The 22031-nt window shown below is 34.6% G+C and overlaps 1 protein-coding gene across 2 annotated transcripts in view; it reads right to left on the bottom strand.

Moving 5' to 3' along the window:
- Nucleotides 1-22031, bottom strand: part of KCNH7 (potassium voltage-gated channel subfamily H member 7) — a 207869-nt gene that overhangs the window by 61951 nt on the left and 123887 nt on the right. Inside the window, exons 4-6 of one of the 2 annotated variants that reach the window (XM_088168137.1) lie at nt 6987-7415; nt 3202-3225; nt 57-271 (exon numbers count right to left, since the gene is read on the bottom strand). In XM_088168137.1, coding sequence (XP_088024263.1) covers nt 57-271; nt 3202-3225; nt 6987-7415 — 668 coding nt within the window. The remainder of the gene's footprint in view (nt 1-56; nt 272-3201; nt 3226-6986; nt 7416-22031) is intronic. The other variant, XM_088168138.1, reaches the window with a different exon arrangement.

Here is a 22031-nt window from a genome sequence, read left to right as displayed (position 1 = left end):
ATTGAATACACTAAAAAAAACCTGAAAATGAACTAAAATAATGTGTATTACCTTACCTGTGTAACCTTCTCTGTTACATTGTGCGTTCGGTCTTTCACCTTAGGTGCAATAATTGCTTTCTCTGAAGAAGGAGGAGATGAAGATTTTTTTTCACTTTTGATATCTGAAAAGTTCAGTGTGAGTTGAGGAATTTTGTTGATTGTACTGTATTTGTTGAGATTCGAATCCGATGTAGATCCCAACAGACTTGACTTGATATGATTAAAAGGCCCTGAAAAATTGCAACACACATTTAATATCGGGGAAATGAAGAGAAATAAATGATCATTAATGTTTAGATGGGATACGGTAAAAGCATGATTCAAAACTATTTTTCTGTACACTTGTTAATAATAAAAGCTATCTACATTTAAAAAAGAACTCTATTGCTAATAAGATTGAAATCTAATACTGGCTACAAATACGACATTTCCTTTACGTATAACCGTCAATATTTTTTATAAAGTCGATGGATTCCAAACGCATAATGCATCTATCCTTACTTGCTTTCATGTTACTGGGAATGCTGGTGTGCTCTTATTACAGTTCTGGCTGAATATAAAGACTATATGCTCATTTGTTTATAAGAGCTGAAATAGGACACATGATTATATAAGAGTGCCTGCAATTAGCAAAGGCTCTATTATCACATCCCTACCTTGCTCATGCTCACATGACAGTTCAAAGAAACTGGAAAATTGAGCAGACTCTCAAAATATGTTTCTTCAATTGTCGTTGCCAACAAAATATTGGAAGCTATAGGGATACTCATAGGTAGAATATTAACAGAGTATATAGAATCGTCTTATACTACTTTAGTGCATCATGATAAAAGATACAGAATTTGCATACTTTATAAGGTACATATCCTTTATAATTATTCTTTTTATTATTGGACAGTGTTGTTTGAACAAGAAAGCAATATAAATGATCAGAATACTTGTTTTGCACTATCATCATAAGGTTCATTTGGAAGCAAATAATATTCATTGCAAGGAAAAGTTGCTTTTGAGAACAATACTGGAAAAAAGAACCATAAAGATGTTTAGACAGTGAGAGATAAATCCACTTGGGGATTTAAGAAAAAGTTCAGGTCTTGCAGTCAGTAAGAGTGTACATAAATGTGGGATTGAAGGATATTTCTTAGATCTACATGACAACCTTATTTAAGGTTGCCTTAATTCTATTAAGGGCAACAATATGATGCTTTTCTCTTTTTCTTGTTTTTGAGGTTTTCTTTTGTCTTCCTGAGAGGAAAACAAGAATGTGCATGTTGATTCAGGAATGGTCACTGGGATAGTATTTGGCCTATGGGGCAAATTACAAAGTCAACAGTGGAACAGTTTATTTTATTTGCAGTATGAGAATGAACGAAATTCAAAGCAACCAGCTCTCTGGAGATGGCTTCAAATGCTTGCTGAAGAAGCAGACATTTATTTTTTTGGAAGTTTATAAGGATTAAAACATGTTTTCTCTCTCCTAAACTCATGATAATTGTATGTAAATCTGGGCCAGAGATAGAAAATCTCTGTTATTTCATTTCAAATTTTCCCAATGTGCAGAAAGGAATTTAAGATGACAAGGGAGGACATGATGCTCTAGACTAAAAGTTTGGATGCAAAAAAGAATTTGTGCCTGAGTTCTCTAACCATTAAACTGCAGAACAGTCCTTCTTTTTCTCCTAGTATATTTTTTTGTGGAATAGCTTCATTGGAAAAGGGAAGAAAGCACAACCTTTCACCTGCAAGGAACAGTAAAAAAGCCTGCTACTAAGGACACCACGGAGGGATTGTGATACTATACTTAAATGCATTTTGGCCCAGGTGGGACCTGAATCTATCTTTCACATCATCTATATGATTGTGCTAAAAATTAGTGTTCAAAATATATCAGGACTCACAATTTCCTCACGAATCAATGAAGTGACTAATCTGGCTGGTATGTGCTATTGTAGGTGTGGTTAGACTGCAGTTTTTCACCCCTGCTTCCCTGTTAGTTTTACCAATAGTTTCTGAGTATTGAATCAGTTTAGATGAAAGCAGGATATCAAGTTGAAACCATTTTTCAGATTAACAAGATTCTTAATACCTTAGGAATTCAAAGGTAAAGGAAACTTAAATAGCTTTGGCAAATCTGTGATTAGATAGTAGGCAAGATTTTGTTTTATTAGTAACTTTATAGATGCTTGAATCGCATTGAACTTTTGATATCTGGGATTTACATCTTTTATTGCTTCCATTCCAAAGGGGATTACTCTCTCCTTTGCTACCTAATACCCATGCCCTAGAGCATATTAGGCTAAAGTTCATTGCACATGAGAATAAAACCGTGTTTATTTCCCCCTTCTTTTTCTTTAGAAAGTAGTGAAATTGACAATGGTAATTGATTGAAAGACAGTATTAACTTAAGTTGGTGACAGAAATTGAGCTGATACTTGACAGCTAATGGACCATTGCTACACTGTCATAGCAGGAAGCAGAAAAAGACAGCCATAACAAATCACAATCACAATTGATACTAATTGGCACCCTGATTGACAGTTTCAACAGAGGCAGAGAACTGAATAAGCAGGGAGAATGACTTGCTTCTGCCTCGCCTAAAAAGAAGAATCTTCCAGGTTGAGTTTGAGCTCCCCATTTTTATGGTAGGATTTCATTGTCCTTGCTTAGACAATGCATTGAGAAATTATTTCGCTCTCCTGAGCTGCCAATTCATCATCTTTCACCAGCAGTAAATACATTTATAAAGTTATTGTACAGCACAGAAATGGCATGTTTTTCCCCCAAGATTTTGCCAACATACACATGAAGCAAATGCAATGATTTTGTAGTCCACAAATTGTTTTACAGAATCTAGGTCATGCAGTGCATGCAGTTTAGAGAGATTTTACCAGGTACACACACTTTTTGCATCATGCATGAAGTCACAAACCAGTTTTCCCACAGATACAAATATGGCAATTAAACTGAACACTTCAGTAAGTTATCTTCAGAAATGGAGGAAGTAATTTATGGATTATGTTCAAATTGCATCTAAAACATGTAGCTCAATGCTGGTGAAAAGAAACAGTTTTGTAATTGCACTAAATATTATTTAAGCACGGAATTGGCAATGAAGTTCATGCATGTACATTTTGATGCTACAGGAAGCTTGAAACCATACCCCCTGCCATCCAGGAGCGTGAAACTAGTTTTAAAGAGACAAAAGAGGAATAAGTGAAGATAATTCCACAAGGGTCCTGATTATCAATAATTTAGTTTTTGAGAGGTTAACTGAAAACTAAGCACCTTGTAACAACAGATCATTTGCTAATGTCCTCATACAATCAGATATCCTTTCACAGATAAAACTCCTGGTAGCTTCAACAGAAGTTTTTTGACTGTTTAAGGACAACAGCACAGAGTTAAGTAACTATATGTTCTACCTTCCTCTCTTCCTTTTTTTGAATTAAAAGATAATTACATCAACAGGCTGTTTAACTATGCCTTCACTTTTTCCAGTGATTCGTGGTTAGTGCTTTGAGACAAGAGTTACAGGAATAATTACATGTTTAACCAATATAATTTATGCAATACACCTAGCCCTAGAGAATGTTGCATTTGAACATTTCATACAGTAGACAAAGTAAACATGCCAAAAAGTGTGGCTGATTGGAACACTGGAAGGTACAGTCTAGATGTATACTTTACCTTTGACATTGCGACCATTGTCTGGTTTTCAGCATAATAAAAGTGAAGAAAAAGAGAAAAAAAGACAACTAAAATCTACATGAGAAAAAGCAGAAAATATGGCTTCAAAGAGTGTGTGGTCTGAATTGAAATATTGTTACACTTCCTTGAGCGTAATGTGAAGACTTTAAGTCTGGCTTTAGCTAACTTGTCTTTACAGAAACATGATAGAATTCTTTCTCCACAAGTCTGGCAGTGGGTTGGAGGACAAAAGTTCCAAGAAGTAATTAGTCCCACATAATTAAGAGAAGCTGAGGCAGAAGTGGGGGATGGCTGCACAGCATGTGGGGCAGCACAGGAGACCCAGCACAGCTTCCTGAGCACTGCGAGCACGGAACATTGAGCTGGGCTCTGGACCTGGGCTGTGGAAGGGGGTTTAGTTCCTCCAGCCCAATGCCTTCCTGTGCCAGGCATCTCTAAGAGTACTGGAGATCAGGCTGAGTTGGGCTCAAAAGCCTGCTGCTCTTTCAGAAGGCTGCAATGATGTTGCTGAGTCCACTTTCTGAAGAAAATAAAATTTTTGAGGAGACCCTGGGAACTTGTACCTGCCTGCAAAATTTGAGTTGCTGGTGTTTCAGATGAGGCTGGCTTTGCTGCATTTTGGGTAGTGAGTGTTCCTGGCCTATTGCTTTTGCTGTCACATAGACGAATTTAGAATGGAATTTGATCCATTACACTGGAATTTAAAATCCTAAGCTGTCATTTTTACTGTAATATCTTTTGGCATATAATGGGCACAGCGACAGTAATTTTAAAGTGTTAGGCAACAAGGCTGCATAAATTAATTTAACACATGAAGTAATTTCTATTCTCAATTGCATTATATTAAAATCTGACTGCAGGTAAATTACTATAGTTAGTATTAAGCTAAGTAATGTTATTATCTTCTTTCAGAATTCTGCTTTATTGATTCAATTAATACTATTTGAACTGGCAAGGGTAGGAAAAAACTGAATCCTGACTTGCGTTTTCAGATAGAGTAGTAGTTTTTGAATGATTTGTGAAAAATCAAAATAAAAACGGAATGGGAAAATATATTAAAACCTATGTTTCCTTTGAGAGTTTAGCCCTTTGGGACTGTAGTTTATTTTTCCTTATTGTACTTAGGGTTTTGCATTCTCCCTGATCAGAATCTGCAAGCCCGGAGAAGATGATTTAAGCTGAATCTTGATTGCCTAGCTTGCATGGATAATTTTATAGAAATAATAGGGTTTTATGGTTCACTGTTGAATTAGGCAAACTGAACATGATGGATAAATTTAAACATCTTTTCAGCATAAGGTGCCCAATTCAAACATGACTGTAAGCAGATGACATCAAGGATGATTACTAATTCTAATGCCTTTCTGAGAGCCATCCTCTGTTCTGCTGAGTTTTTCTATAATGACTATGGATGACATAAACTTAGGGCCTGGCTCTCTACTATTTTGTAGTTTATGCAGAATGAACAGAGAGTGTTTATCTATTTACTCTGTAAATGATCACATCACGTGAGAGGCCTGAGGAATTCAACTGGATTATTGACTCCTCATAGTAAAATTTATTTTACTTAGTACTTAACATTTGAAAAAAGTTTTTCCATAAAATGGAGATAGAAATTTTTGCTTCTCCATTCAGCAAGTATTAAATTATGTGGTGATTTATGCACCAGATTCCTACCACTGTAATCAAAGACACTTAGTATTCAAACTGATTTTTACTCATTTTCATAGATGTATAACTGGATGAAGAATAATCATTTGGGAAATACTATAATGAAAGATGATCTGAGAATAGAAATTGAAAACTGGTTATTTTTAAATGTGTTTTGTTTGAAAGATGAGTTTAAATGCACAGGGAAGTTTAAACAAAGATAAATTATGCAATAAGGTCCAAAGGACTTGCCAAAGTTCAACCTTGGAAATTTTTGCCTCCTGATTTTGAAATCTTGACTTAATGTGACCATGAACTATACAAAATGGTATGGTTAAGGACGGATTTTAATTGAATTTTCAGGTTCAGGTTTGAATTGAAAGAAAAACCTCCTGGTCCAAAAAAATACCAGAAATGAAAAAGAAAGGACTTCTGTATTATATTTATTACAGGAAGAGTGACTGGGAGGAATTATTAGTTTTGCTATTCTACAAGTTAAACTGGGTGTCAGAGGAACATTCAGACTTTATAGTTTAGTAAATGTGTAGAAGCAAAGGGCTCTTGAGGTGAACGTTCCAAAAAGTGGAAGAACTTAATGGGATTTTACACTTGTGGTCAGCGAATAAGAGATAAACAAGCCATCATTGAAAATGAAAATTATTTTTCCTGCTAATTTAAGAATCTATACACATTCTTCCATGAAACATTTTTTTTGAATCTTAAAATATTACGATATATTCCTTGTCATCTGGGCTAAATATAAAGGTATGTAATGCAAGTCATTAGACCATCAGGAGCTGTGAAAACATTGCATTGTGGCACTTTCAAAGGGACCTCTCAATTCACAGGCCTTTCAAACCTCTGTTTGCTATGCTCTTTCCCAAGTTCCTTAAACTCCCCCTCCTCAAGAAGAAATGACAGACTACTCTCCATGGATTTAGGAGAGACAATGAAAAATGAAGAGAGAGGAAATAACTTTGCAACCTTTGCTGGTTGCATGAATATTCTAGCACAAGGAGAAAATCACACTTAAATGAAGTTTACACTAAGCATTTCACCATTTCACTAAGTATTTCACAATTCTTTACACGAAACATGTCAATGGAGTTGCTGAGGATATTTTCTTCAGCATGAGAGAAAAAGCATGTCTCAGTGCTGGATCAGTGAATGTAAAATCTGCACATTGCATATTTAAGAGAAATAAACTTAGTCTCTGAAGTCGGATTTCATACAGTCAAAGAAAATCTAATATATGTAACTATAGGAGAAAATGGTATATGCAATTATAATTTGATCACCTGATTCTCCCCCCCGCCGACATCAATATTTGCTTAAGGAATGCTGGCCCCAATATTTGCTGTAACCTTATAGAGAAGATCAACACCATTATTCCATTAATCTCTTTGGAAATGAAAAACAATATTTAATGTACATAAGCCTGGCATATTTGGGCCCTTAATATTTTCAATGCATCTTTGAGTTGATTATATTTAGATTTGTTTACAAAGTGATGATTATTACTATGAAATAATGAAAACATTCATTTTTTTAGTACATCAAAGATTAGCAATTGACTTTCTACCGTACCTTCACTTGCGTGACGGTCCCTAAAAATGTTCTTGGGATGGACATTAAAGCCTTCTATGTCATGTACTGAAGAGGCTCTCCGTATACTACAAATACTTTCCTTGGATCTGGAATGGGTTAGTGGATTGCTTGTCTGTATCATGTCAGGGTAAAGTCTGTCCCACTGCTGCTTGGGTGATGAGTGGTCAAGAGGTCCAGATATATTAACCAAAGGTGAACATCTACTGTGTTGAATCAGTGCTTTTGTATCATCCACTTCTGAAGGACTACAGCTTTCTTTTGTAGGTGATTTAAAGTGCTTCATTGCCACTGAGTCGTCGCTGTGCTTAGATGAATCGATTATGACTGCATCGGGGTCTTCCTGGGGCAAGGACTGCTTTCTGTATGTTAGAAGTCTCAATCCAGGTAGCCGGAACCCAAAAAGTCTGCCTACATGTAAATACACAGAAACAGAAGAAAATAATACACATTAGTGTCTGCTCATTAAAATCAGCTTTTTTTTCACTTACAATGAATGATAGTGTCTATTCTTAATAAATTAAAATGCTTAGTAATGGAATATGTAAATATACAAATATAATTGAGTCCAAGTTTGTTATAGTTAGGGTGTTAAAAGATTTCATCATTCAGTCAGACCTAAGTTTTTGACCTTAGAATGAGAATTCTACAGCCTATTTTAAAAGCTATGAGGTTCAGACGGTCCTTTCTAAATTAAAAATCTATGTATCTATAAAAGACTTCCAGAGCATGTCTAACTACTTTGCTCAGTAGTTGTTATTCTGAAATAGATATTTGTGGATTCTATTACTAGTAGAACTCATATGATTATAAATGTACCGCTGATATATGCATTTATTGGGTACAAATTAAACAGGAGGATACCAGTGCTAATTTCTTGGGATAGAAGAATAAACTGTATATCAGTTTTGCTACAGTCCTCTCCAATTCTTACATCTAATGATTAGATGAAACAATTTTAACGAGTTTAAAATGAAAAGTAAAGGAGCAAAGTGAAAAAAAAGAGCAACACAGGTCTCAAGCCTCAGTCTCACCTATACAATGCAATTATTTTTTACAGTTGCATGGGATGGGCTGAGTCGGCCTTGGTATGTTGAATGGCAGTGAGTGAGTGGAAAATGAACACTTTGTGTAATGGTAAGAAACATCAGTAGCTGAGAGGAAGAGTATAATATGGTGCCTAGAAAGAAACTAGAGGAAGAATTGCAAAATTTACAGAGTACCCTTCTAAGTAAACTTAAGTAACAAATATTATAAGGTTTTGTGTAATACAACTCACAAATGGAGGCACAGGGACTTCAGATGTAGAGAAAACATATTAAATAGTTTAGAAAAAGCAATGCCAAAGAATGTTTAAGAAAATATAAGAATTTAAATAATTGAAATGATCAGGCGTCATTGTATAAACAGTCAGACTTATTTAACAACTTCTTGTATCTCATTGCTTTGCTATATAACTGTATATAAGTCTATCATTCCATACTGACATGTTTTGAAATAGTCTTTCTTTTATGCCTATGGCAGGCAGTAATTGGAGAACAATAGATGACCCAGTTTAATAATTTAATGTTTTTAAATGGATGTTCTATTTATTTAGTATTGAATATAGAATTGCATTGTGAATTCTAAATGAATGAAGGTGGGAGTACCTTGCTCAGGGATACCTGTCTAAGAGCTAAAGCTGCTGTACTAGATGACACCAAAGGTCCATCTAGCACACTGTTGGGTTTTGATCCTTCCTAGTAGTGGATTTGTGAAGAAGGAGATTAAGAGTCACTACACTGTGATATTTCTCTCAGTGAATGTACTCAGTTTATAAATATCTGAATTTCAGAAACTTCCTGAGCTATAAATATTTTTGTTCGAACCACAAACTGAATGTTTGGTGTACATTTCTTCTATGAATTTGTCTCAGTGCTTTCAAAAATGGTTGTAGGTTGATCTGCAAAGCATTCTGTAGGAAAGAATTCCATAATTTTAGCATATGTTTGTGAAAAAGTACTTGCCCTTACTTGCTAAACACTTGTTGCCTTGGGGAGGGTTCTAGTGCCTATAAGAAATACCTAATAATTACTCCCTTTTTATAATCTCAAAATAGTCTCTATATGTTTACAGTTATTCATGCATCTGCTGAATTGTTCTTTGTATACCTCTTCTGCAAGCTGAAGAATGCATATGTAACTGTATTATGTAAATCTGAACATGCTTCTCACTCTTCTCAGTTACTTTTTGTTTCTAATTTAATCCTTTTTGACAATGGCCTGAGTTACTCAGACTTAGGAATTAAAGCAGTGATATAATGGCTTTTTGTTTTGACCTGAATTCACTTCCTTATGATTACCAATATTTCTTTTTGAATTATTTTTCTAACTGTGTTAATTTAAGATATTTTTACAACATCTGAGAAATTTTGTTGTTGATCAGTAATAGATAATTCAGTCCCTAACATTTTTTCTACAAAAATTTCTTTTACTGTTTTATCAATTGGTGAGTCAGCATCCTTGCATAAGCCTTGTGATCTCAAGTAACCGTCTGAATAATTTTTTGACATATGTAAATATTCTCACCTCATTGTTTGCACCTTTTTTTTTTAATCCAAGTAATTGAAAATCTATTCTAAAATAAATAACCTATTGACTATTGATAATATCCAAGTGTTTAGAAATCTGGTGATTTGTTTCCACTTTTTCCCCTACTTTGAAATGTCAATCCATGTAATGATATTACTTTTTGTCCTTGACAATTTTTGAAAAAGTTTGTTGAATTCCAAATATCTAGCATTGAATTTATCACTCTAGGCGTATACACACTAGATAAAACAGAAAGAATTCTCTATTACATAAACCGGAGTCATGGATCTTTAAAACAGCAGTTAAAGGTGCCAATTTTCAGTCTACACAGTGATATTCAGCAGAGCACACCTTGGGAGTGTGCATATTTCTTCTAACTTACTAATTACGCTTGAACATTAAAACTGCTCACTGTTGAAATTAGTGAAGAGAATGTAAAAACAAATATTATTTTTAAATGCATATATAATTGACCTGTAAATCAGCTTATAAATATATTTTGAAAGCTTGTTGCATCCAAAGTGAAACTAGTACTATAATTCTCTTTTTAATCAATTACACTGAAAGCTTATTGCATCCAAAGTGAAACTAGTACTAGAATTCTCTTTTTTATCAATTACACTGAAATTCTTAAAAAACCATTCATAAGGATTTCTGGCATTAGACACTGTTCAAGGCTTTTTGTTGGCATTCTATTTTAGTCATATTCATGGTGCTGCAGATGGTCTTTTCTGCCTCACCACGTTAATATGACCACGTTATACTGCATTACTGATTTAGCTGTCTAACTGCAGTTCAGCTGGAAAGAATACTCAGTGAGAATTTTATTTCTTGCTAAGACTTTTGGGCATGAAATAGAAAACTTAGATGAGCAGCTTTTTGCTTTCTTCTATACACTGTAATAAATAGTCTCAAACCCTATTTCCTGCTTTTTAATTTGAATATTCTTAAAAGAAGGAGTATTGCTATTCTTCAGTGAACAGGTAATGAGCTACATGGTGTGTTGGACATTCACCTCTCTCCTGTAGCTAAAACTATCAGGGGGCCCATTCAGAATTTGTGTAGTTTACTGAGCTGAGCTGAGCAAGGAAGTGTAATAACACAATTTGTCATGAAAGAAAATTCATTCAGGCCTCCGGCCTTTGGCCCCAGAATAGACTAAAAGTGCCAGTGGAAGCTTTCCTGGCGTGCTGCTTATGGGCTGAAATCTATTGTTTGGTAATGGACAAGCCCTGCTTTGTGTAAGTATGATGTCAGAGCAGATGGATCTTGGCTTACAATACTCAAACATGCTTTCAGATGCAACCAGCTATTTACTGTGAATCCAGAGATAATGTTATATTAAAATCCTTGCGTTTTATTAAAGACTAGATTGCCAAATTCTTTGTAATGCTGAGTCAGAGATTTGTAATTCTGTCTTCCTAAGAGCAGTTGAGGAAAGCAGTTGAGTCTGAGTCACAATTCCAGACTTACATTCCACCTCCTCCTTTCAAACCTTGCTTTACTGAATAAGTAATTTGCAAATGAATTAATCTGTTGGTTGCACTTATTCTCTGTGCCATCTCAGCTGTTAAAGTTTCTAAATAGTAAAACTCAGTCCAAAACTATCATTGTAGATGATATAGGACTCTTCTAAACTGTTTGCAGATACAATTGTCTCCAAAGTCTCAAACTCAAATCAACCCTTCTTGTGTTCTGGAAGCCTTTTTTCAATTCTGTCTCATATTTGGGGAAATTAAAAGAGAAGACTTAGAATTCATGGAAAGAAAATGTTTATATTAATAGTTTGGGAGAAAATTGCAGAGAAAAATCCTATCTTGATAAGAAAAATTAATATCCTTGTTTTTCCATATGTATTTCAATAAGAAATGCTAACATTAATAGAAATTTGCTATACCTAAACACTGAATATAATCATATGGAATTTTGTGTCGGGGAAAAAAAAAGAATGAAAATTAGTTCGCAAAAAACCTATCAACAGCTACAATCATGGTTGCAAATTCTCTGACCCATCAATACAAAGTGGGGTATTCCTGCAAAAATAAAAGAACAAGGATTTCTTTTGTAATCCAATACATTTGCACGGCTAGCGATTCTTGTGTCTGTTCTGTGCAAACATTTCATTAAAAGGAAGGGAAATTATATATGGCCTGAATGTGGCCTTTCATGTGAAAGCATTCCCCAAATTTCTAATGATGAAATGTATATTTACATACAAGTCACAGTGGCTAAGTCAGAGAAACGCCTGCAATGGAGAGAGTTTTACCTTCTCTACAATTTCTTTAGTGGTCTCTGGGTAATGCTAGATGTTGTGTTATTTCTCAAAGTCTGTTTAGCCCATGTCAGGGGTATTCTTTGCAATCCTATCCCAAGCACTGCAGAAGGGTAGTCCTAAGAGATGGCAGCTGAAAAGTTGTGATGGCTCCTCAAAGAATTGCTTACACAGTTTTTATAGCACCACCAGTAGTATTGTTGTCATGCTGATGCAAAGCAGTTATCTAAACCCCAGAATGTGAAAGCAAAAGGAGCAATATTAGCTGGTCTCAGGCTACCTAGCTGGCAACTAGATTTAGTCTATTTGTCTCAACCTTCTCTAGGTTTAGACTTTCCAAAATCAAATCAAAGGATCTCAAATGCACAAAGAGTTTGCAGGAGGTAGTCTGAGTGAGGTGTAGAAACTGTCAGAACTGTTTCCTGGTGCAATGTGCCACTTCTCCTAGGCTGAGAACTGAACCAAAGTGAGCTGCTCAAGTTTCTGTACAACCTGTTGACTTCAGTAGGGTGTTGAAGAAAATCAGGTCATGGATGGTTTTAGAATGGTGAATGACTGGTCTGGCTATAGTATGAAACATGTGTTACTTTTCCAGTATATAAGATTAAAGAATAGAACATACATATCCACAATGACCAACCTATTGTAAACAGATTTCCTTGACAAGGGCAGGTAAGATAGATAATTATGACAGACTGTCCTCCAGATCATGGGCTAATGCCATAATACCTTTTTTCTGAAATTTGCCCAAAGAATAAAAAAATTACTTTCACAAAAGCAGCTCAAGTCAGACCTTTGCTGAAATATTTTCTCATACTTGGATGTCTACTGTCACAGAATTCCAGAATTCAGGTTATCAGAGATACAGACACAGATAGTTATTGAATTGCTGCTCAAAAGCTTGCAAATACCATCTAGCAACTCATGCAACAGACTAAAGGAAACAACTGCTTTTGAGAAATGGTATCCCTAAACACTGACAGTCTAAAATAGCAGCAAATACTTGAATGTACTCTATGGAAACACTGCGGCATGTGATGATGACTTTTTTTCTGTCTGGGCACAGCAGGCCTTGGGACAAAGAATTACAGAAAGAGACAATTATGGTTTTTCAGTTCTTTTTCCCAAAATGTACTGAAGCATACTTAAGTGGATAATTTTCTTGCTCTGCACATTAAATTATCTTAATTTATTTTTAGGAGGAAAAAGCAAGGCATTTGCAATTATTAACAGTAGAAGCTAGAACTCATAATTCTCAGACACTGAATACACTTATTTTTTATCCTCTGGTATGGTCTCCTTTAATTTTGGCACTTTTAGTTTTTTCTAAAATTTAAGGTTGTCTGTGTCTTCTACAACTATAAGAAACCAGCAATCTTCTTTATGTTCCCTTGTAAATGAGAAAGATTTAACTTTGATATCTGCACATAGGACTCTGTCAGAATATGAAAGGAAGGGAATGAAGTCTCTGACTGCTTGTGGGACTCTGCTGTGTGTGGCTGACCAGAGAATTTATTCAGAACAATGTAAACAGGGTCTCCCTCAAAGGACATAATGTTTATATTCTTGAATGTTAATATGAATTGGTATATTTACTTGTTTTTCTTCCACTTGTTGATAGAAATGTAATTTTACTATATCTTATTCATTGCAATTACAGGCGTTGAAGAGTTTTTATTAAAAAGCAATATGAATAATAATTTTTGTCTGTCAGAAAGAGATTTTACTTCTTGCATTTTTATTTCTTAAATATGATTAGAAGTATGAAAGAAAAACAAGTAAGTAACTGCAATGAAATAAAATAGCAATCATCACAGAAAATATTATACCTAAATTATTTCTTACCTAGCACAATATTTCACTGTGCTGGTATGGCTATGGTGGGTTTTTTGGCAGCTAGAAAAGAGAATTTATTCTACCTATTAAATCAAACTCTCAAGAAGTTCTCAGCCCTTCATCACCTTGGCTGCTAGGCTTCATAGGATAAAAAAATACTGCTTTTCTCTGAGACAGGTTTTCTATGCTTTAACACTGAATTCATATACCATTATCAATTTCTGCAATGTGTTTTGTCTCATATATTGATTGAAGTTTTTTTATGCTCTGCATATTGCAACTTTCAGTAATAATAAGATGAGAAGTATCATTAAATTTGGATTTTATATGTCATATAATTATACAAAATTTAATAGTTTACCTGTTATATCTATAGTTTTGCAGAAATAAATATTCAGACAGTGAGAAAAAGAGCTATATTATGACTTGCAGTCTTCCAGAAATATATAAAATGTAATGAGATCTTGAAATAATATAGCCAGAACAAAGCAATAAAGGGACTTTTGCAGATAGAATTTTAGAAGATAGATTTACCTGAAGAAGAGCCACTTGAAAGGTTGTTACCATCTGAAATACAATTAAACTAAATTTACAAAAAGCTTTTGCTTGAAACAGATTCAAAAAATAAACAGGCTCTTAAGAAAAGAAGGCAGAATATCAAATTTCCACATATTTTAGAAGCAAGTTCAAGTAGCTTAAATTCAAAAACAATGTATGTAATATGCAGAATAATTGTTCTGAAAGTGTATTGACTTTTTAATTGGAAAATTTAGGAACTATTCAGTTAAGAAATATTTAATAATTAGTAAGTTTTTTTGCATAGATCAATAGATGTTTCCAACTACCAAGTTTTAAAGTCGGCTAAGGTTCCAGACAGAAAACTAAAGTAGGTTTACACAGACTAACATGCTATTTCTCATGAAATGGAACTTCTAATTAGTGATAAATTTTTTGCTAGACAATGACAATTTTATTTGGATGAAACTTACTAAAAGGTTGAAGAATTCATAATTTCCATCAGAAGAATAGACTTGATTCACTGACACTTGTTTAGAATGTAAGCTTAGCATAATTTTCCTCATTAATTTCATGTCTTCATGGCAAGAACTCTTCAGACTATGTGTCCTTGCCAGCTGTTTTCAGATCTTTGAAATGCCCAACTTGCCTGGGTGCTTAAAACAATCAAGGAATAATGATAGGATTCTATGCTTGAGAAGTAAGACATAGTGGAGGTAAACTCCCTCATTTTTATCTATACATCTATTTTGTTTACTTATCTAAAGTAACCATTTTCATGTTGTAGACTATAACTAAACCCCTCTATATTTCTAGTAAACAACATCCATCTAAAAGCATCTCAAATCCATTGGAAATTTTTTCTGTTTTCTAGTAGTCATTTTTGTCTAAGCTTGAGATACTCTGATAGTTTTGCTTTTTTTCCTCTTCAAGATCAAAATCTAGAATTCAATGTAGCAAGTGCACAGATGTGTCACATTCTGTGTTAATTCTTTTGATGAATAATAGAGACGTGTCTCTTTCTTCCATCAGAGAATGAAGTAAAACTCACTACCTTTATACTTTCCTGAGGGTATGTACTATAATGTGGGATGACTTCAGAAAATCATTACCCTAGTCTTCAAGCTACCTCACAGAACCCCCCTGTTTTAAATGTCCTGAAAGGAACGGATAGATAGGAGACCTGTTAAAAATTAATAAAAATATATCACTGGAAGACCTGCATAAGTTGCCTCCACTGAAAGCTACTGAAAGCTGTGTCACTCCCTCTTTTTCATTTTCAATCTCTTTAAGTAGAGATTGCTTTTTTTGACTGAATGTTTGCTTAAGATATAGCAAAATAGCTCTGTGATCATAGCTGGGTGAGGCTGTAATCTAAACAGCTACTTACAGTTCATGGGATCCAGGAAGGCTTCCTTTCTAAGCTGAGCCCCAACAGCAGTCATCATGAGGAAACAGAAGTAGAGCTACCCTATTCCTATTTCTCTGTTTGTAGATGACTAAGAAAAGTTATCTCAGTAGCTGTTCTGTTAATTTAGGCAGTTAGGTGTTTGTGGAGCACTGAAGGTGGTAATAGCAGAGGCTCTTCTGTCTTTTACTGGTGATTGGTGTTTGGCCATATATCTTTGCTAAGAGTTCAGCAGTTTCAGTTTGCCTAATATTTACTGTAATTTACCTTGGAGAAAAATACACATAATTGACACTGGAGTTTTCAGAGCTATGCTGCTGGCTGGCTAGATAGAAACCTTTGTCCTCCTGAACACAATTTTTCTTGACTAGCCCTCACTGAAGATGAATTTGCTTCCAATGGTGCAGCTAAAAACAAGATCCTGGACAAATTTCTCTTTGCATTTTGGGCAAAGCCAGGGGGTTACTCTTACTTATATGTGCCATATTCTATAAGGCAAAATTGCATGCATCAAACAATATGAAGTATTTCATGACAACATTTCAGTCCTAATATTTCTAGGACTAAAAATATATGCTTGCCTTTCACTAAACTGCTATATTTGTATAACAAAGTTCTTTGCACAGATGAAAGCAAATACTGTGGTGTTGGGCTAGCTCTATGACTGGAAGGAAAGGCCTGATTTAAATTGCAGTTGTCCTTGTTTACAACATCAGTGTATGGAGCGTTCTCTGCTTCTCAGATGTAACTCCATTGCTAGGGCCAGGAAAGACGAAAACTTGCTGAAGAGTAAGAACCTTGAAGAAGTTGCTTCAAAGTTTTTCTGATTATAGTTTTGGCTGTTTTAAGAATATTATTAGCCTCTTCATTTTATTTGAACCTTATCTAAAGAAGGTTATTATCCATTTATTGGATGCATAACAGATCCTGTCATTTCCTTCACAGAAAGAAACCCAAGAAATTATTCTAGGGTGTCTTTATTAGCCTTACAGATTTTGAAATGATAAAATGATAAGAAAATCCTGAAACATCCCTCTTTGGCAGAATGCAATAACATGTGTAATCAAATAACTTTTCTGGGCTTTCTCCATGGGGTGATAAACATGATTTTGGGAACTAATATTTAGCTTATAGGTTAATACTTCTAGTCCAACTATTTTGAGATTAAAGGAATAAAACTTGTGATAAAGTTCCTCATCTGACTAGCTATTTTAGCCAATTGATTAATAGAAGTTGTGATCTAGACAGGGCTGGATTAAATGTTAGAAAAGCATTATAGACCAGTAAAAAGGTAGAATGATCTAAGTGGGGAAGAAAATGAAGACAACTCAGAATTAATTTCTGAAAGATTTTTCTCATTGAAATCCCACAAATGGTCTCTTTTGAGTAGAAAAATTGTAGCCACATTCTTCATATTGAAGTCAGTATCCTCAAATCTATGGGTTTCTGTCAGTTTGAATTGGCTGCTGATTTTCTGAGTTCTATCTATGTCATGGTTGATTTTGATATCTTGTTGTCACTAGTTTTACAGACAAGGAGTATTTCACAGCTTTGAGGAATAGAATCAGGTGCCATGGCCAAATAGTAATTTATGCCACTACTTCTGTAATTTGTTGCAAAAACTCCTCATAAAATAATGGAGTGGATGAACATGCCACAATGGAATGTTTGAGAGATTTGGGAATAAAATTGGACACTAAGGGTCCCTTTCCTTAACCATTGATATAAAAGATATATTTACACGCAGAAGTTATAACTTAACACTTTACAATAAGAATTTTAATGAAGTTTGTACCACACACTGAATGGGAATTCATATGTTATTTTGGTTAACAACTGTTACTAGTAACTAAATTTAAATTATAATTTGCTAGCCTTCAAATAATTTTTTTTCCTAAGGTGGTACAAAATCATATTTCTTCTTAATTTAGTTCATTGTAGAAAATCTATGCAAAACTCTGTTCTTTTTTACAGTGAGTCTAACAGAAAGGAGTTCTCTTTTACCATGACTATCTTGCTAAATATAATTTATTTATGCATTTTTTCACTTGGAGTTCAAAATTTTATACAGCTTTGCAAATGGTTAGATTCATGCAAATGTATGAACTACATTTTTGGGAATAATTTTTTACTGTTATAGTGACAATCAAGCAAATGTTGGGAAGGTGTAAGAGAGAACAGTCCATAAGAACTGCTAGAGAGGAGTAAACTCCATTTTTAGGGCTTAGGTAGCTCAAAACTATCAGTCTTAACACCTCAATACACTACACAAATATTTCATTTACAAAGCAGGTATTCATGTCTTCAAGTGTTTCACATGTAAAATGAGGTGGAATAAAGTTATTGTTTTTATCTTTGGGTATAAATGTTAATTTCTGGAATTGCAAACTGTTTACATGATCTAAGAAAAAACAACATAAAAGCCAAACAAACTTATTAGAAAATAGTTGCAGTAAAAAGAGTAGAATTGTCATACATGGAAATGAGAAAAAGCTTCGAAAGATTGAATGATGAATGGGCATCAATAGCAGAAATCAGTTTCTCTAAGCCTCGCTTTAAGTGCACATTGTACAAATATATTCTTACTGGAGAAGAGGATGCTATCCAGTTGTGGGATAAGTGTGTACAGAAGAATTTTCTGTACATCTCTGAATACAAAGATGGAACAGGGGTAGTGTTAAATAAGTTTGATTAGAAGTTTAAATGAAAAGATATGGCAAAAGTTTTGGGCCATATCCTTTTTTCCTCAAAAAAGAAAAGTTATATATGAACAAAGTCTTAAGTTTTACTAGGGAACTGGCATACATTGGGAAATAGAATTGCAGCAAAACTACAGAAACAACGAAACAGAAAAGAGTGAAAAATCAGTTGGCTGTGATTTATTTAGACGGTTAGTGCATGCTAGGATCTCCTAAAATTTCACTATTTGGTTATACAAACATTTTTCCAGCTCCCAGTGAAAACTGGTGATAAATTCTTGCAAAAAAAAAAAAAAATAGAGGAAGAAAAGGATAATCTGAAAGGGCTTCTATGCTGCAATTGTTAAGGCACTCCCTTCACTTTTCACATTACTGCTTATTCAGACATTTGCTGCATATAAGACAGGAACTCTTGAGCACCAGACTAGAAAGAATTCTATTTATACTCAAATGTGCTCATCAAACTCCTGAAACATACCTTTTCTTTTTAATAATCTATTATTATCATCATCTGTCAAGCCCAGTGTTGAATCAGAACCTAACTGTGTTAGCCATCATCCTGGTACGTAACAAAAGACAGATTCCTTGTACTAGACAGCTTACAAATACTGTTGAAAATATCTGTCAGTATTTAGCTGATAAATTTTAAAATTTTTGACTATCCAGAGCTAAACCTAAAAAATGTTACTTGTATTCCATAGGTCTTAATTTGTTCAGAGGGCCCTCAGCCCATTAACAGATTGAAACGCCTCTTCACTGCATGAAATGCTTTTTTATTTCATTGCAGTAGACTTTATAGAATCACAGACTATTCTGAAATGGAAGGATCATTGAGCCCAGCTCTTAAGTGAATGACCCATACAGGGATCAACAACCATCCACAACCTCGATGTTATTAGCATTCTGGTGTAACCAACTGAGCTCATCTCAGTGGCAATTTCTGTCATAAGGAGCCCTATGGTAAGTGGTAGTGTTCAAAACTGTTGGCTCCAGCCTGCAGAATAGAAGCTTTTAGAAAAAATGGCTTTTTCAAAGATACACTCTATAAATTTGATCAACTCTTAATAAATCCATTAGAGGAAGGATGAGAGTATGAAAAGTTATCTTGTTGTCTAGGGTCAGGAAAATAGTTGCAATCTATTTGCTTCCTAACAGGTTTTACTTCTCTCTTGCAACCTGACTCAGTCATTTTTTTTTTTTTGCTCTCATGTAGAAAAGGCATTCTAATATGAGAAAACTCAATCTAAGGAGCTCTGGAAAGAAATCTCTCATGATCTGTGTACTTCTGGGCAGTAGATGTTAATGTAATCTGAAATCTATTCTTTTTGCCATTAGCTGTTGCTTTTTCTGGTTGTTTGTCAGAGATGTATTGCACTTGTTATGTGTCTGGTTCCTTCTCTATTTTTATTCTCTAAATTGGTTGCTGCATTCAAAGGGATTTTGTTACTTTTTCTCTTTTTTTTTCCTGAACCAGCACCTATTACTGTCCTTTTTGTGTGTGATCCAGTGAAAAGAGATTATCTGATTTACCTGTTCCAGATAGAGTATGATGATGAAAAACTATTTCCTGGAGAATCTGCTGTGTACCTTTCTTATGCTGGGAAGATGACTTTAAGAAAGATGTTTTAATGGTAAACAAGCCACATTTTTTGACTTCTTTTCTAGCTTATTAGTCTCTCAGTGCCTTTTCTATATTTCAAGGCTTTTGCCTGTTGTAGTTTAAAACCACCATTGAACTGTACACAATATCTTGAGTTATTTCTGGATGTTTTGCATGGCTTGACCTCTTTCTTGCCAAGAGGAATTTTTGGCTAGGTAGCATATTTTGTATCGCCATCCATCCCATCCAGCCCACATAACAGTCTGCTCTGAAACCCTAAGCAACTTGGTAGAAGAAGGAAAAGCCGTGGGCCTGCTCTAGTTTCTGCCAGGTCCTGGCGTCTGGCTGCACCCACAGCAGGAAAATGGTTCAAGTCACCTTTCTTTGCCTCCTTTCGCACATTGATCTCTCTCTGAGAGATCAGTTATATACCGACCTTGGAGGCCCATCTATTAATTTTTCAAGAGCTCTCAGCAAGGAAGTCCCCTGTGTATGTCAGGTGTAAATACCATAAAACAAGAGAAGGATGTTTTGACAAAGTGGGGGTATTTTTTGCATATTTCCTCTTTAGTTGCTTTTCACTTTAAAATGCAGCAAGTGATAACAATTGAAAGTGTACAGTGGAGTGACACAGATATCAGAACAAAATGTTATTTTCAAGACATGAAGTTCTGTTTTGTCTCCCCGATTGGTATTTTACCTTCTATTTTGTCCATAAAACCACAGTAAGCATGGACAAGCTGATCTATTTTATCTATGTTATAAAATTGCTTTTTAAATGGAGGAAGTAAGATGTTTCAAACTCACAAAATCATGGTATACTAAAATAAAACCAGAATATGGGTAGGATTTACCTGCTGTACTTATTATAAATTTTTTCTGATGCATTTTTTCTATTTTTCCTGATACCCCTTAATGGCATTTTAACTGTATCATTAGCAGGAAAAAAAGTGTTTTCTTGGTATCAAAAAAAAAAATCCCAGCAAAAAACTTGTGTATTGGTTATAAAAAACCCCAAACCCAATGCAAAACAGAATAAGAAAAGGAAGCATAAAAACATAAGATTTTATATAGGTACTGTGAAGACTATTTACAAAGGCTTTTTAAAAGCATAATATTTGGTGAACAATAATTATTTGCAAACTGCAAGTTTCCAGTAATGGAAATTTTCTTTGCCACATTCTTATACACCCTGTCATTGTAGGTTCTGTGGACACTTCGGGCACTGTGTAATGTTTGCATCAAGAGAGTTCTGTCCTTGCTTCTCACAGTGAGAACTGTATCAGTCTTTATGTCCTAACTAGGGAAAACTGAAGTGTTGATTTAACAATTGGAATACTTATGTTCCTTTACTGTACTAATGTTAAAGATTATCTCACTGTGAAAAGGTATTTTCCAAGTGTTAATGCTCACTGTTAGAGCAGGCTGTGCTTTACTAAGAGCTTGTACAAATGGGATGTGTTCTGGCGAACCTTGTAGTAAGAGTAGATTATGTGAGTGGTGATGCAAAGCAGAAGGATCGTGTGCTGCTGCTGCACACAGTGAAGGTCAGCAAAAGAGCACATGTTCTGCAGATAGTGGGACAGAAAGCTACACAATGTAGTTGCAGAAGAAGTAGACATTTGTGTTGAGTTTTCTAATTTTGACAATACTTATGCTCCGGAGTGGAATGAAAGCAAAAGCATTTCCTGTACTGCTCCTCCTCCCTGCATCCTTCAAGTTAATCTAAATACTTCAATTTGATTAAATCAGGATATTTAATTACGTTTAACTGATTTTTATATTTTCTAGTCCAATCTAATCACAGTTTACCAATTATGAATCAAATGCCACTAATTATTCTTTTATAAAATAGAAATATTCAATTTTGAATAGGCTAAGATTAAATATTTGGGCTATATCACAATGCTTTTTTTCAGTTTTCCATTTTTAATTGATTTTTGCACTTCTATTTAAGATTTTTGTTTTTATGAATTTGTATGTCCTAACACTATTCACAAGATCTATGCTGTTAGTACCACCAAAGATCTGATAGATTGTTTTACTGACACCTGGCAGTAGGTTTGCTGCATTTAGCTTCTTATGATTTTTGATTATTGAGTCAACCAATGGGATTGCATCCTTTG

This window comes from Sturnus vulgaris, chromosome 7 (assembly GCF_052056855.1).
Source record: "Sturnus vulgaris isolate bStuVul1 chromosome 7, bStuVul1.hap1, whole genome shotgun sequence".
Lineage (NCBI taxonomy): Eukaryota > Metazoa > Chordata > Aves > Passeriformes > Sturnidae > Sturnus > Sturnus vulgaris.
This window is presented reverse-complemented; position numbering and strand designations above follow the sequence as displayed.